The following is an 11,244-nucleotide window of genomic DNA, read 5'->3' as shown; positions in this document are numbered from 1 at the left end:
TTACCTCACCCAGACGCATACAAGATGCTTCTTCGTGCAGCTCTCCGAACTTCCCGTTTATCTTCCCTAGCTTCAGCTCAAAGGAGATTAGCGTCTTCCTTGGTTTTCTTGGAGCACAAGAACGGGAAATTGAATGATTCCAGTCTGAACGCCGTCACCGCTGCTCAGACGCTTGGATCAGACGTAAGTGTGGTGTCGCATCATGTCACATCATCAGATACCTTGTCACTCATGGGTCTCGGCACTTGTTTTCTCTCAGACCGCTGGTATAGTCGTAGGATCAAAGAGCGACGTCGACGGTGTACTTGAGGAAGTCAAAAAGTGAGTTTCACCTTTTTCGCCTTCTTGGCTGTCAGCAATGCGACGACGACCAGCTCACGGTAACTTCCGCTAGGATCGATGGTCTCACCAAGATATATACGGCTGCTTCAGACGACTACGCCCACGCTTTAGCTGAAAGTACGTCCGCTTTGGTGAAAGCAACTCATGAAAGATGGACACTGACAATCTCGGACTTTTACGCGCGCTTATATAGACGTCGCACCATTACTTGCATCGGTGCTTCCAGCTAAGAACATCTCACACCTCTTCGCTGCTCATACTGCAGTAGGCAAGAATGTTTTCCCGAGGCTGGCAGGTATCCTTGACTCATCCATGGTGAGTATATTTTCCTGAAGCTAAAACGATGCAGAGTAAGGGGCAAATTATGACACATGACTATGAGTATATTGATTATGTTTCGCTTTGCAGATCGCCGATATCGTTGCTCTCGAGTCTTCAGGGGACGTATTCACCCGACCCATATACGCTGGTAACGCAATTCTCAAAATCAAGTCATCCCCTAAAGACGCTATCAAGATCGTCACTGTCCGTACGACAGCTTTCGACAAAGCCAAGACCGGTGGCGGAAGTGCGACTGTTGAGGAGGTTGAGGCCAAATCGGGGGACTGTAAGTGGTTTACTCCCAAACACTTCACGCCAGATGGCTAGATGCATTATCGTTTTAAATTGGCCTTGTACTGATGATTCCGGTGAAGCTACTACGAAATACGTTTCGGAGGAATTGACAATCTCCTCTCGACCCGACTTATCATCCGCTTCGCGGGTCGTATCCGGTGGACGAGCTTTGAAATCGCAAGAAAACTTCAATAAGATACTTGATCCGCTCGCTGATGCCCTTGGTGCCGGTAAGCTGGTCCATCTTTTCTCCTCTCTTTCTCCCTCTTTCTCGCTCTCGCTCGATCATCTTAAGCTTGGTCGTCACGCAATAATATCTACGCATCGCCGATCGAGGAAGCCAAATATTCAAGGACTCACTGACCGTTACATGGGTGTCCTTTAGCCGTCGGAGCTTCTCGAGCAGCTGTCGATGCTGGGTACGCAGACAACTCACTACAAGTCGGTCAAACAGGAAAAGTGCGTTCCTACCTTTCGCTCGCTTATTCTCTTTCGTCCTCATCATGAAGTATAAAGCAGAGCAAAAGTAGCTGACAGGGATTCGCCTGCGTTACTTGTGTCGTAAACAGGTCGTAGCCCCCGAACTGTATGTAGCAGCAGGTATCTCAGGAGCGATTCAGCATTTGGCAGGCATGAAGGAATCCAAGTTGATCGTAGCTATCAACAAAGACGCCGATGCGCCCATCTTCCAAGTGGCTGATGTGGGGCTCGTGGCGGACTTGTTCGAGGCTGTGCCAGAGTTGACTAAGAAGATCGAAAGTGCCAAGGCGTAGTACTAGTACTTGTAGATGACAGACAATATGATTGTATGGTGTTTGATGGGTATCTCAGCATGGGCATGTACGAATACAGTGGTATGCGGTATGCAGTGTGGAGGGTGGATCATACGATCGTACACCCCTGAGCAGGTTCAATCCAATTCCCATTTCAGATTGGTAAAATCGTACAATATCTACATATCTCACTCAGGCCGGTGCGTCCCTCGTCCTGCCCAGCTGTATTCTGTCGTGGCAGCCGAGCCGGTCCTTCTGCGTCATACGGCGAGGAGTGCATCAGTGGTCGATTGCGTATTGTGTATTGAAAATTGAGAATCGAGTATTGTGTATTGTGTATTATGAGACATCACATCTTAAATTATATACATATTATATCTACCCCGACACACATCATCAAGATCCAAGAAAACGGCTTCTACTCGACTCTACCACAACTCGCAGAAATATGGCATGTCATGTTCGAGTGGAACCGGGGAAAGAAGTGAAATTGAATAACAAGACAACGAGACAACAAGGTATATACTGAAGTAACTTATGGGTATGATCGATTAAGCACGAAAACTTCCATTCCATTGCACACCGCTGCTGCATATCTAGTCCTTCCGCAACGCAACGCGACGCAACGCAAAGCAGTCCACTCCACTGCACTCCACTCTGACGCGACGGACAACTTTTCATTCGCTCCTTCTAACATTCCCCTCATCTGGGCTGATCTTCCTGATCTTACACTAATCCTTGTGCAGCCCCACCTTGGAGGCAAACAGACAAACAGACTAACAGACTAATAAAGCTTCTCGGCTAGTAAGAGCGCAGCTGTCAGACCAGCTGCTAAAGCCCTTCCTTGCAGGTCGCCCGAAATCTCCAGCGCATCGACGAAGGCTGTTGGCGCAGCTGAAGTCAATGGAAGGATGAGAAGAGCCAGACGGATCAAAGCGAAAGCTAGTGGATCTGGCGTAGGTGTAGGAGGGTGCGACACTAGATCGATAAGGGTGACACCATCAGTCAACACCCAACTCATCGGAAGCTGGCGGAGGGGGGGCGATCACGCACCTTGGTATCTGGTCTGAGCACCTGTATGTCTAGCAGTGCCCTTTTGAGGGCCGAAGGAGACCACGGTGGAAAGAGCATAAGGAGGTAAGACGGTAGAGAAGAACCTGATCATACGAGTTAGTAAGGTACTGAGTATGTGGAGCAGGCAGCGCAAGACGATGCTCACCACCAAGCGATAGCGGACCACACGTCTGCCAAGCCGAAGGACATGAACTCTGGTAATCTGAATTTGAAGGTTGCGCTAGGCAGCCAGAAGAAACCGATATTGAGCAATGAGGCGATCGTTCCTCGATCTCCTGGCCCCGGGGGGAAGTAGTAGGTGTGATCATAGAATTGCAAGACGTGTGAGAGCAGGAAGAAGAATTCGATTGAGAGAGATGTAAGAACGATATGTTGAGGGGTTGAGAGAATCTAAGAGGAGTAACCAATACAGTAATAAAGTCAGCGTTTCCCCCTAATGCTACTATCGCACTATTGAACAACGAGCCACCGAAATGCTAACGGTCATATAAGGAGACTTGGACTCACATCTCTCAGATGCCTGACAGCATGGTCTACCCTTAGTTGACCGTCTTTACCATACTTGATCAAGAAATCCGATACGTTCCGAGCTTGAACCGCGAGCCCCTTTTGAGTCTCTGTGGAGGGAACCAACGCTTGTGAGACTTCCACGGCCTTGTCTTGTAATTTAGCACTGTACCATCATCAACGTATTAGCTGACACGTCTTCCTTCGAAAGTCATTACCAGATTGGACGTACAGAGCGATTGGGCTTTCCGGTAAAGGGATATTAGCAGCGTCGATCGTAGCTTGTACTTTGTCCAGCGTTCTGTTCATTGATTTCCTACTTGATTTGATGATTGTGTTCTTCACGTCGATGGCACTTGGTGATTCGGAATCAGAGTCGGGCGGATGAGTCCCGGAGCTATCGTGGAAAAGGTTGTCAGCTGTCTGACAACCATGCGCGGAAAAGAATGGCCTCGCATGACACTCACGCTCTCTTCTTGTAGTACAGTCCCTTGTATCTCTCATCCTTGGATAGAGTGGTTTCGTTTTTGTCAAGATACGATTGGATGTTCTTGACCAGGTCGGCAACTCTGGCTTCCGGATCGGAGATTCCCAAGGATTCGGCAATTTCAGCTAAGTCGGATTTCCGTTTACTTCCCAGAGCACCGGTGAAGGAGCTAAGTCGCGCAATACAACATACTCAAATCAGCAACGAAGGAGAGCCATGCATACCCTGACTCTGTCTGTTGAGGATCAGAAGAGAGGGGGGGTGTTGAGGGTACAGGCAGCCAAATGAACGGATGGATGGGATAGGAGTGAGACGGAAGGAGGCTAACGCGACTTACGCCATGATGGCGAGGTGCTGCTAAGATTGTTTGCGCGAAGGGATGCAAGATAAGAGACAGGTGAAGATGAATAAGGGGTGAAAGTAGGGTACAAGATGTGTGAGTATCAGTGGGGGTGTAAGAGATGTTCTTGAAATATATGGAAGTGGATTGTGAAATGTGGGGATGAATTTGTTCCTGTCGTTGTTGTTGTTTACCAGCCACCCGATTAATTACTTTTGTTGTCAGTTTGAGTTACGTTGAGCGATCTTCTAAGGTTATCCCCCCTCATGCGCGTACCTCATTCGCCACCCAGCCTTCAGTCCCGTGACGTCAGGATATAAATTACCTATTTCGGAGTGAGCCGCTTGTTGTTGGACTTACTGCTTACTTTGTAAATGCCTCCCATTTTACTGACATGAACTGGGTTTGTTTTACCTCCACTCCATCCTCCACGCGTTCAAGTGTTCGAGTGAAGTTGATCCAGTCGAACAAAGGTAACCAAAGGTGATCCCAGCTGTACCGATTCCAAGTACAATCATCCTACTCAGCCTCACCGAAGAGACAAAAATTGACGAACCAACCGTTCAAGATGTCTCATCCCCACCCTCACCCTCATCCGCATCCTCCTCCAGGAGTCGGTCAAATGCCCGGCCCTCCTCCTCAAATCCCCGTCAATCCCGAACTTCAATCTCTCCTCGACTCTATACCGCACCAAGACATTCCCTTCGCTTTACAGACCGTGCCCATACCCACTCCGCCTAACGTCCCTCCCCAGATGGGTGTGGTAGTGACTTGTCCAGAACACAAATCGTCGGCATGCGAAGAATGCGGTGTGGATTTCAACGCATTAAATTACATGCATCAATTCCTCAGAACAGCTCCGCCAGAGGCTATACCGCCCCCGCCGAATGTTCAGCCTCCCCCGCAACGAGCTGAGATGATCAAGAATCTAAAGGAACAAGGTAATGTAAGTCCTCCTCTTTCGCTCATCGCTCATAGGCCATCTCTCAACTCGCTCAAAATATCACCTGTCTACCTGTCTACCGGCGGAACAATCCAGCGCAATGTCGATCACTCTTTTCTGGACTATCCTGCCTTATTGCCTACTTCTCTACCGTCTCTATCTCAACTTATGCCTCCATCTTCGAACCAAACCATTCTGAACACAAAGGAGGCCGCACCAAGCTGACATGATCATAAACCATGCCCGCAGACCGCATTCAAATCCCAACAATTCCCAGCTGCCATCCAAGCCTACTCCAAGTCCGCCGACATGGCTCTTTCTCGACCTCCCTGGGAACTCTCAGCTCTGTCAAGGGACGAAACAGCCATTGCTCTGTGTAATAGGTCAGCGGCATTCGCATTTGTCAACGCTTGGTGAGTGGGAGTGTTCTTCTCGTTTTATTACACCATCGTATCACGTATTCCGGCGGGCAGATCTCAGAACACGGTGGGAAGTGTTACATCCAACACAGACAGGGAGGCAAAGATGCGGTTGTTCCGGATGAATTGTTCAGTCCAAGGGGGGTCAAATGGAATGATTAGCGTTTGGAATTGATCTGGAATCACCAAGATGTGTGTATGCTACATATCCAGAGCTAATGTGCCTCTTTCATCCACTGACCACTTAGGGCAAACGCATTAGCAGATGCAGAAGCGGTAGTCATACTAAAACGACCATGGACGAAAGGGCATTTCAGGTGAGTGTCATGCTCTTGACCAGTCCCAACCACCTTGGTATAACAAGCTAATTCAAGAACATCACCGTCCCCGTTACCAGGAAAGCCCGTGCGTTAGTCGGATTAGAGAGGTTTGAAGATGCCAAACAAGCTTTGATTGATGGATTGCAATATGAACCCAACGATAAGGTAAGTCAATCATCATCAAAGATTCACAGAGTACAGCGTAGAAACACATATCAATCAAACCACACCAACGGCCCGACGCCCCCAGCCGGCCAGTCCCACTCACTTCATATCTCCACCTATCTCCACCTCCTGCGCGATATCAATCCTGCGAAGTAGTTAGATTGGGCTGATCTCTCCTCTGCGTGTCTAGGAATTGAACAACTTCTTAACTGAAATCGAGGAGAAATTGCGTCAAGCTGAATCGGATGAATAATTGAAGGCCGACCTACAATCTACAGGTCTGTATCACCCAGATGACCCTCATCATAGATACCCCTTTTTGTTTGTATACCCAGAACCATGTACGTTATGCTGCGCATATGGAGTTTCACAAGTCATATGGGTCAAATTCATGTACAGTCATCCTGATAAAAGTAAGATACGCAAAGCTTTATGGTCTCACTACGAAATTTTCCGTCTTTCTGAGTACAAACAACTGTCAAGCTATACAGGATGCAAAATGACATAATGATCAAATGGATTGACAAAACACCGTATTGGTCGGATCACTCGGAGAACACCACAATCATATATTCGAGCTCATTTCGTACCCCGCCAACGATACTCTTGGTATCCACCAGAATGACATTCTCAGCTCCTCGTTCTGATGATCGTGATCTGAAATCAGGTCGGAACGTTCGGTCGGTAGCGATTCAATTTCAAGTGGGGCGTTTATACCTCCACTTGAGGAATCAGAGGCATGAGGACTACTACCAGTCGTACCATCGCTCGAAGGTTGGGTGGGCAGAAATTGAGGTGGTGAAGAGACGTTTCCGTGGTTCGCTCCGTTGGACGGCAGGAATGGCGGCGATCTGGGATTGAGCGGAGAATTTCTACCTCCGCTGGGGGAATCAACGGGATGACGGATGCCGCCATTCAGACCATCGCTATCCGGTTGACTACGCATTATTGCCGGTGCCGAGACGATCCGATGGCTCGCGCCGTTTAGTGTATTAGCTTCAACCAATCGGGTGTACGACGCATCGATGTCGGGTGCTGGTACAAAATGTGCGGGTGGTTGAGCGCGCAGAAAGGCCTGTGAGGAGACGTTTTCATGAATCGTTCCGCTGGGTCCTTCGAATCCGACCAATTGGGTCTGTGGCGTATTTAAGCTGGGTACCCATGAATCGTGTGTGGATGGCATCGATATCTGTTCGACTGCAGGTGGTGCCGATACATGGTCGGGTTGAGTTGGAGGCTGGTAGGCATTCTTGATTCGGACTGCGGGGTCCGGATGTATATATGCGCAATAATATTTTGGTCGAATGACGAGGACGAGATTGTCCCGTAGGTATCGTTCAATTTGACTCAGGAGGCGATGGGGAAAGCGTTTCTTGATCAAACAGATAGTCTGTGGGAAGAATTCCCGATTCGTATCGACCTGTGCTTCGTAGGGGTCTTCACCAAGATACCACATGCACCACAGGGCATCTCGAATTTGCATGTCGTCCCATCGACCATCGAACTGGGGATCGTGAGAATGATCTCTGGAGAATTGTAGGCTCCAAAGATGATCAGGCAGAGCACGTATGAAGTGTCCCAGTGTCAAGGGAGATGGTTCTGGTACATTGTAGTCCCAGTAGTCGAAGACTTGCGAAGGGAAATATACTTGGAAGAATGGTTCTGAACAAATAGTAAAGAGCGCCTCCATTAGCTCCGCCGTGTACATGATCTATCACCGGTAAGGCGACACTCACCTAAGAAGTTGGTCAACGACTCTCGATTGCGAGGATCGGCATGACAGTCTGTCAACAAGGAGAACCACTTTGCCCAGTCGTTGGGAAGAACGTTGACTACTTGACCGGAACCAATGATGTTGAGGATATCCGCGCCTGCTTGAAGGTGGTAGTGGTTAGACCATGTGGCGGTTTGACGTGGGTACACCAAAGGCTGAGGGATCGTGGCAGCTGCACTGTTGGGGGGACCATACTGGCCAGGTGCGATATAAGCAAACGATGGTTCGGTTGGAATAACACCGATGGCGGGATCATATGAGGGCTGGTATGTGTTAGCGCCAGAGGAGATATGATTCTGGGGATCGGTCGACGGGATCCAGGCGACAGCGTTTTGAGATGCCGGGTCGTTCATGGTACGATAGCCTACACGAAATGGTAGGATTGACCGAGTATGATTGATTTGACCAACCAGAGCAGAGACTGTAGACGATTGAAGGATAGAGTACGACGATCTGATGATAGGTCAGGGCCTTGATACGGCGACTATAAGCAGCGTTGATACGCGAAATGGGACTGTGTGAATGATAGGAATATCCACAAGAAGACAAGAAAAAATGAGTGGGTGAAGGTAGAGGAAGAGGAAAGATGGTCAAAAGAAAGAAAGTGATAATCGATGATGTCTGCTTTATATATTCGAAATCGTGAGCTGATGTCAGCTGTCGTGGATGCTCAACGTCGAGACGGAAGGAGGCCCGTGCGCATCAACATTGTTTGGTGCGGGCCGGAAAGGGTCCTTTGATTTTGCTGATTTTAACTACTCGATCTTCGTCCGTATCATTGTGCGATACTTTTACTGCTATTTGATCACAGCCTTTTCCAGACGTGAAGTCGCAGGATACACTGATTTGTGTTTGATTGTATGTGGGGTGATGATCATTGGTGGCTCGATCAGAGCGTGGGTTGTGTCAGAGGTCGAGTCATTCAGTTCTACGATCTACTTTGGTCCCCTGAAACCGTGCAGTGCGGGTCAAATTCACGCAGGGTGATGTTCTTCCTCAGCCTCTCGAGAATTCGATCTTCCGAGTATATGGCACAAAAGGCGACCTAGTGATGTATACCCTATCCCTCGTGATTTTTTCCAGATGTAGAGTGAACACCATCATGAAAAGAAGAAAGAGGAGTGCTATAAAGACCAAGCGTATTTTTGGCGAACGAGTCATGCTGACCAGTACTCCGCTGGCATTGGAGGGCAGTTGCAGGGTTATCGTCATGTTCGTCGATAGTTATAACTGCACGTGTGCAGCGACTGTCGATCCAAGAGTACTGTAACGAGACAATCAGGCATCATCTGCTCGAATTATTTAGAGTGCCGATGAGTATTTAGGTTTATATCGGTTTGCTGCGATTCCTAAGCCCTTTGGACGATGAGTGTTGTGTCGTCCATTCAAGCGATTTGCAATAACACCCTTTCTTGTCCCAACAACAGACGAGCTGGTGTTTCAGCGGATCAGTCCATCCTTTGTCAGTGTTCATCGATCTTCAGAGTCTCCCTGGACAGCATTGATCAGGAGAGATATGTCATTGCCTCTTATTGTAATGCTGAGATTGCTGAACGTTGTCGCATAGCAAATGATGACCGTGCAGATGATACTGTACTGTACAACATACCTTATATATACAACTCGGGAATGGGGCGGTCTTCTGGCAGAATTCCAACTTGATGCCGCTCAAGTGATTATGACCAAGAGTAGAAGTATCATAAGTATCACGATCAGTATACCGATACACCATCCTGATTTAGTTTCTGACAAGCCATCATTCAATTCAGCTAGACCTCCCACACGATAAGTACGCTTGCGCATGGACGTGGACTAACCTTCATTCCGCCTTATGAAATCTTGCATTGTCCTCGAGACCTTGCGCAACTTCGAATCCGTCGAGTCCACTCTATTACCCAGATCATCTAACATCCTGATATTCGTGAAATGAAACTCATTAATAAGCATCCTTATTAGTAGATAGGGTTTCGGGGAGGGATGCTTACTCGCTCTGCTCAGCAACTTCGTTTCCTATCAGCCCAGCTTGACTCGCTAGGGTATGTAATGTCCCAGAGATCACTCCGAGCGTATCATCTTGTCTTTTCACGAACAGCTAAGTGGCCCAAACGAACAGCTGTCAGCTTGCTGCCCCACGATGAACAGCACCGAGAGATAGATTGCAGCTTACCTGTTGCTGCTCAGCTTCCCACCTCTTAGCTTCTTCCAGATCCTCCTCGTCTTCGTGTCCATCATACCCACCATGCGAATCGTCGTAGGGATTATCTTTATACCTGCCATTCTGACCATTATTTGTATCTGAAGGCGGAGCTTTGGCTTTTCCTTTTCCCTTTCCTTTCCCAGGTGAGACCTTCGCTCTCAGCCCCTGCAGCATCACAGTATGTCCTTAGCTACGACTATAGTAGAGCTACTTGGGCGTGACCATGGCCCATTGGCCAGGACGAAAGAAGTGAGGCCGAAGGGAGAAGCACTCACATCAATATCTTTCTTGACTCGCTGTAAGAACCTCTTCCTCGCCTGCACCTCAGTGGGAGATATCCCCCATCGATCTCCCATCTGAGCAACGACCCTCACACTTTCTTCCAGATCTTCTAAATCGCCTTCAAGGATCTGCAGCGTATTGCGAAGTTCTTCTTGGGCTTCATGGTGCTGCGACGAGCCCGGTGGGGCGGAGTATGCGGATAGTAGGTCAGGTAGAGTTGAGAGGGTGGTTTCTATCTCACTAGAGGCAGAGACCAGTCGATCAGTATGACTATGAAATGGTTTGACATGATTGGCATCCGATCACAAGGTGAGATAGGATGAGGGAGATGGTCAACGAAGGACAAGGGAGAAAGTACCGGATGGAAGGCTTAGCTCACCGCTTGACGTCTATATATGGGTCTCTCGACATTTTGGCGTCTGTCCGACCAAGCGATCGCTGGTCTGTTTGTTCCGGTGCTGATGATGTAGACTCGGTAGTCGGCTCAAGCAGCATCATACAGACACCTCGTCAAGCAGCATTCAGCTCGTTCAATCGTTCAATCGTGCAATCTCGTCAACATAGCAACACGTGTCACTAGGCGACCACTTTCTCACGGTGGACCAAGTCACCTCCACTTCAGGGGTCCAAGCAGCGGGGCGTACTCTCATTCCGAAAGATGTATCAGGCCTTGATAGTCGTGCGTGAGGTAACAGGCTACGTGTGCTACATGGCTGAACATGGCCCTCACGCATCTCTACAGTGCAGAAAAGGCGGTAGGAGCTACCGTTGCGCCATGAGAAGAAGAGGAAATGACATCTCACAACTAAATATACTTGTTATCTGGTATAAATTATAAGTCGGATATATGTACACAACGAGAAATCATCATAGTTCCTGTACTGAAGTGAACGAATATCATAATGAGATAGATAATAGCTCTTGTCGGGCTAGTCAAATCGTAAGTCTCACCACGGTACCGATCCCTCGAACGAAACTCGACTAGGTAAGGCATCGATCGTATCAG

General features: G+C 48.5%; 5 protein-coding genes across 5 annotated transcripts; 2 read left to right on the top strand and 3 right to left on the bottom strand.

Moving 5' to 3' along the window:
- Positions 1-24: 24 nt before the first annotated feature.
- Positions 25-1,730, top strand: I303_101729 (uncharacterized protein; the record flags this gene model as incomplete). Its single annotated transcript, XM_018405481.1, has 8 exons — positions 25-183; positions 260-321; positions 395-459; positions 536-657; positions 751-949; positions 1,038-1,187; positions 1,343-1,416; positions 1,527-1,730. The coding sequence occupies 8 exons, from the start codon at positions 25-27 to the stop codon at positions 1,728-1,730; spliced, it is 1,035 nt and encodes a 344-aa protein (XP_018265762.1).
- Positions 1,731-2,514: 784 nt separating this feature from the next.
- Positions 2,515-4,140, bottom strand: I303_101728 (uncharacterized protein; the record flags this gene model as incomplete). The annotated part of the gene is made up of 7 exons (XM_018405482.1): positions 2,515-2,708; positions 2,784-2,887; positions 2,950-3,194; positions 3,312-3,477; positions 3,544-3,708; positions 3,779-3,967; positions 4,136-4,140. The coding sequence occupies 7 exons, from the start codon at positions 4,138-4,140 to the stop codon at positions 2,515-2,517; spliced, it is 1,068 nt and encodes a 355-aa protein (XP_018265763.1).
- A 566-nt stretch (positions 4,141-4,706) lies between these two features.
- I303_101727 (uncharacterized protein) lies at positions 4,707-6,238 on the top strand (the record flags this gene model as incomplete). The annotated part of the gene is made up of 5 exons (XM_018405483.1): positions 4,707-5,084; positions 5,331-5,494; positions 5,749-5,817; positions 5,898-5,985; positions 6,176-6,238. The coding sequence occupies 5 exons, from the start codon at positions 4,707-4,709 to the stop codon at positions 6,236-6,238; spliced, it is 762 nt and encodes a 253-aa protein (XP_018265764.1).
- Positions 6,239-6,550: 312 nt separating this feature from the next.
- On the bottom strand, positions 6,551-8,112 carry I303_101726 (uncharacterized protein; the record flags this gene model as incomplete). Its single annotated transcript, XM_018405484.1, has 2 exons — positions 6,551-7,647; positions 7,722-8,112. The coding sequence occupies 2 exons, from the start codon at positions 8,110-8,112 to the stop codon at positions 6,551-6,553; spliced, it is 1,488 nt and encodes a 495-aa protein (XP_018265765.1).
- A 1,315-nt stretch (positions 8,113-9,427) lies between these two features.
- Positions 9,428-10,649, bottom strand: I303_101725 (uncharacterized protein; the record flags this gene model as incomplete). Its single annotated transcript, XM_065968404.1, has 6 exons — positions 9,428-9,504; positions 9,577-9,671; positions 9,745-9,851; positions 9,927-10,121; positions 10,232-10,478; positions 10,618-10,649. The coding sequence occupies 6 exons, from the start codon at positions 10,647-10,649 to the stop codon at positions 9,428-9,430; spliced, it is 753 nt and encodes a 250-aa protein (XP_065824476.1).
- Positions 10,650-11,244: the final 595 nt, after the last annotated feature.

Source organism: Kwoniella dejecticola, chromosome 2 (assembly GCF_000512565.2).
Source record: "Kwoniella dejecticola CBS 10117 chromosome 2, complete sequence".
Lineage (NCBI taxonomy): Eukaryota > Fungi > Basidiomycota > Tremellomycetes > Tremellales > Cryptococcaceae > Kwoniella > Kwoniella dejecticola.
Note: the sequence above shows the minus strand (reverse complement) of the source record. Positions and strands in the feature narration are given on the sequence as shown.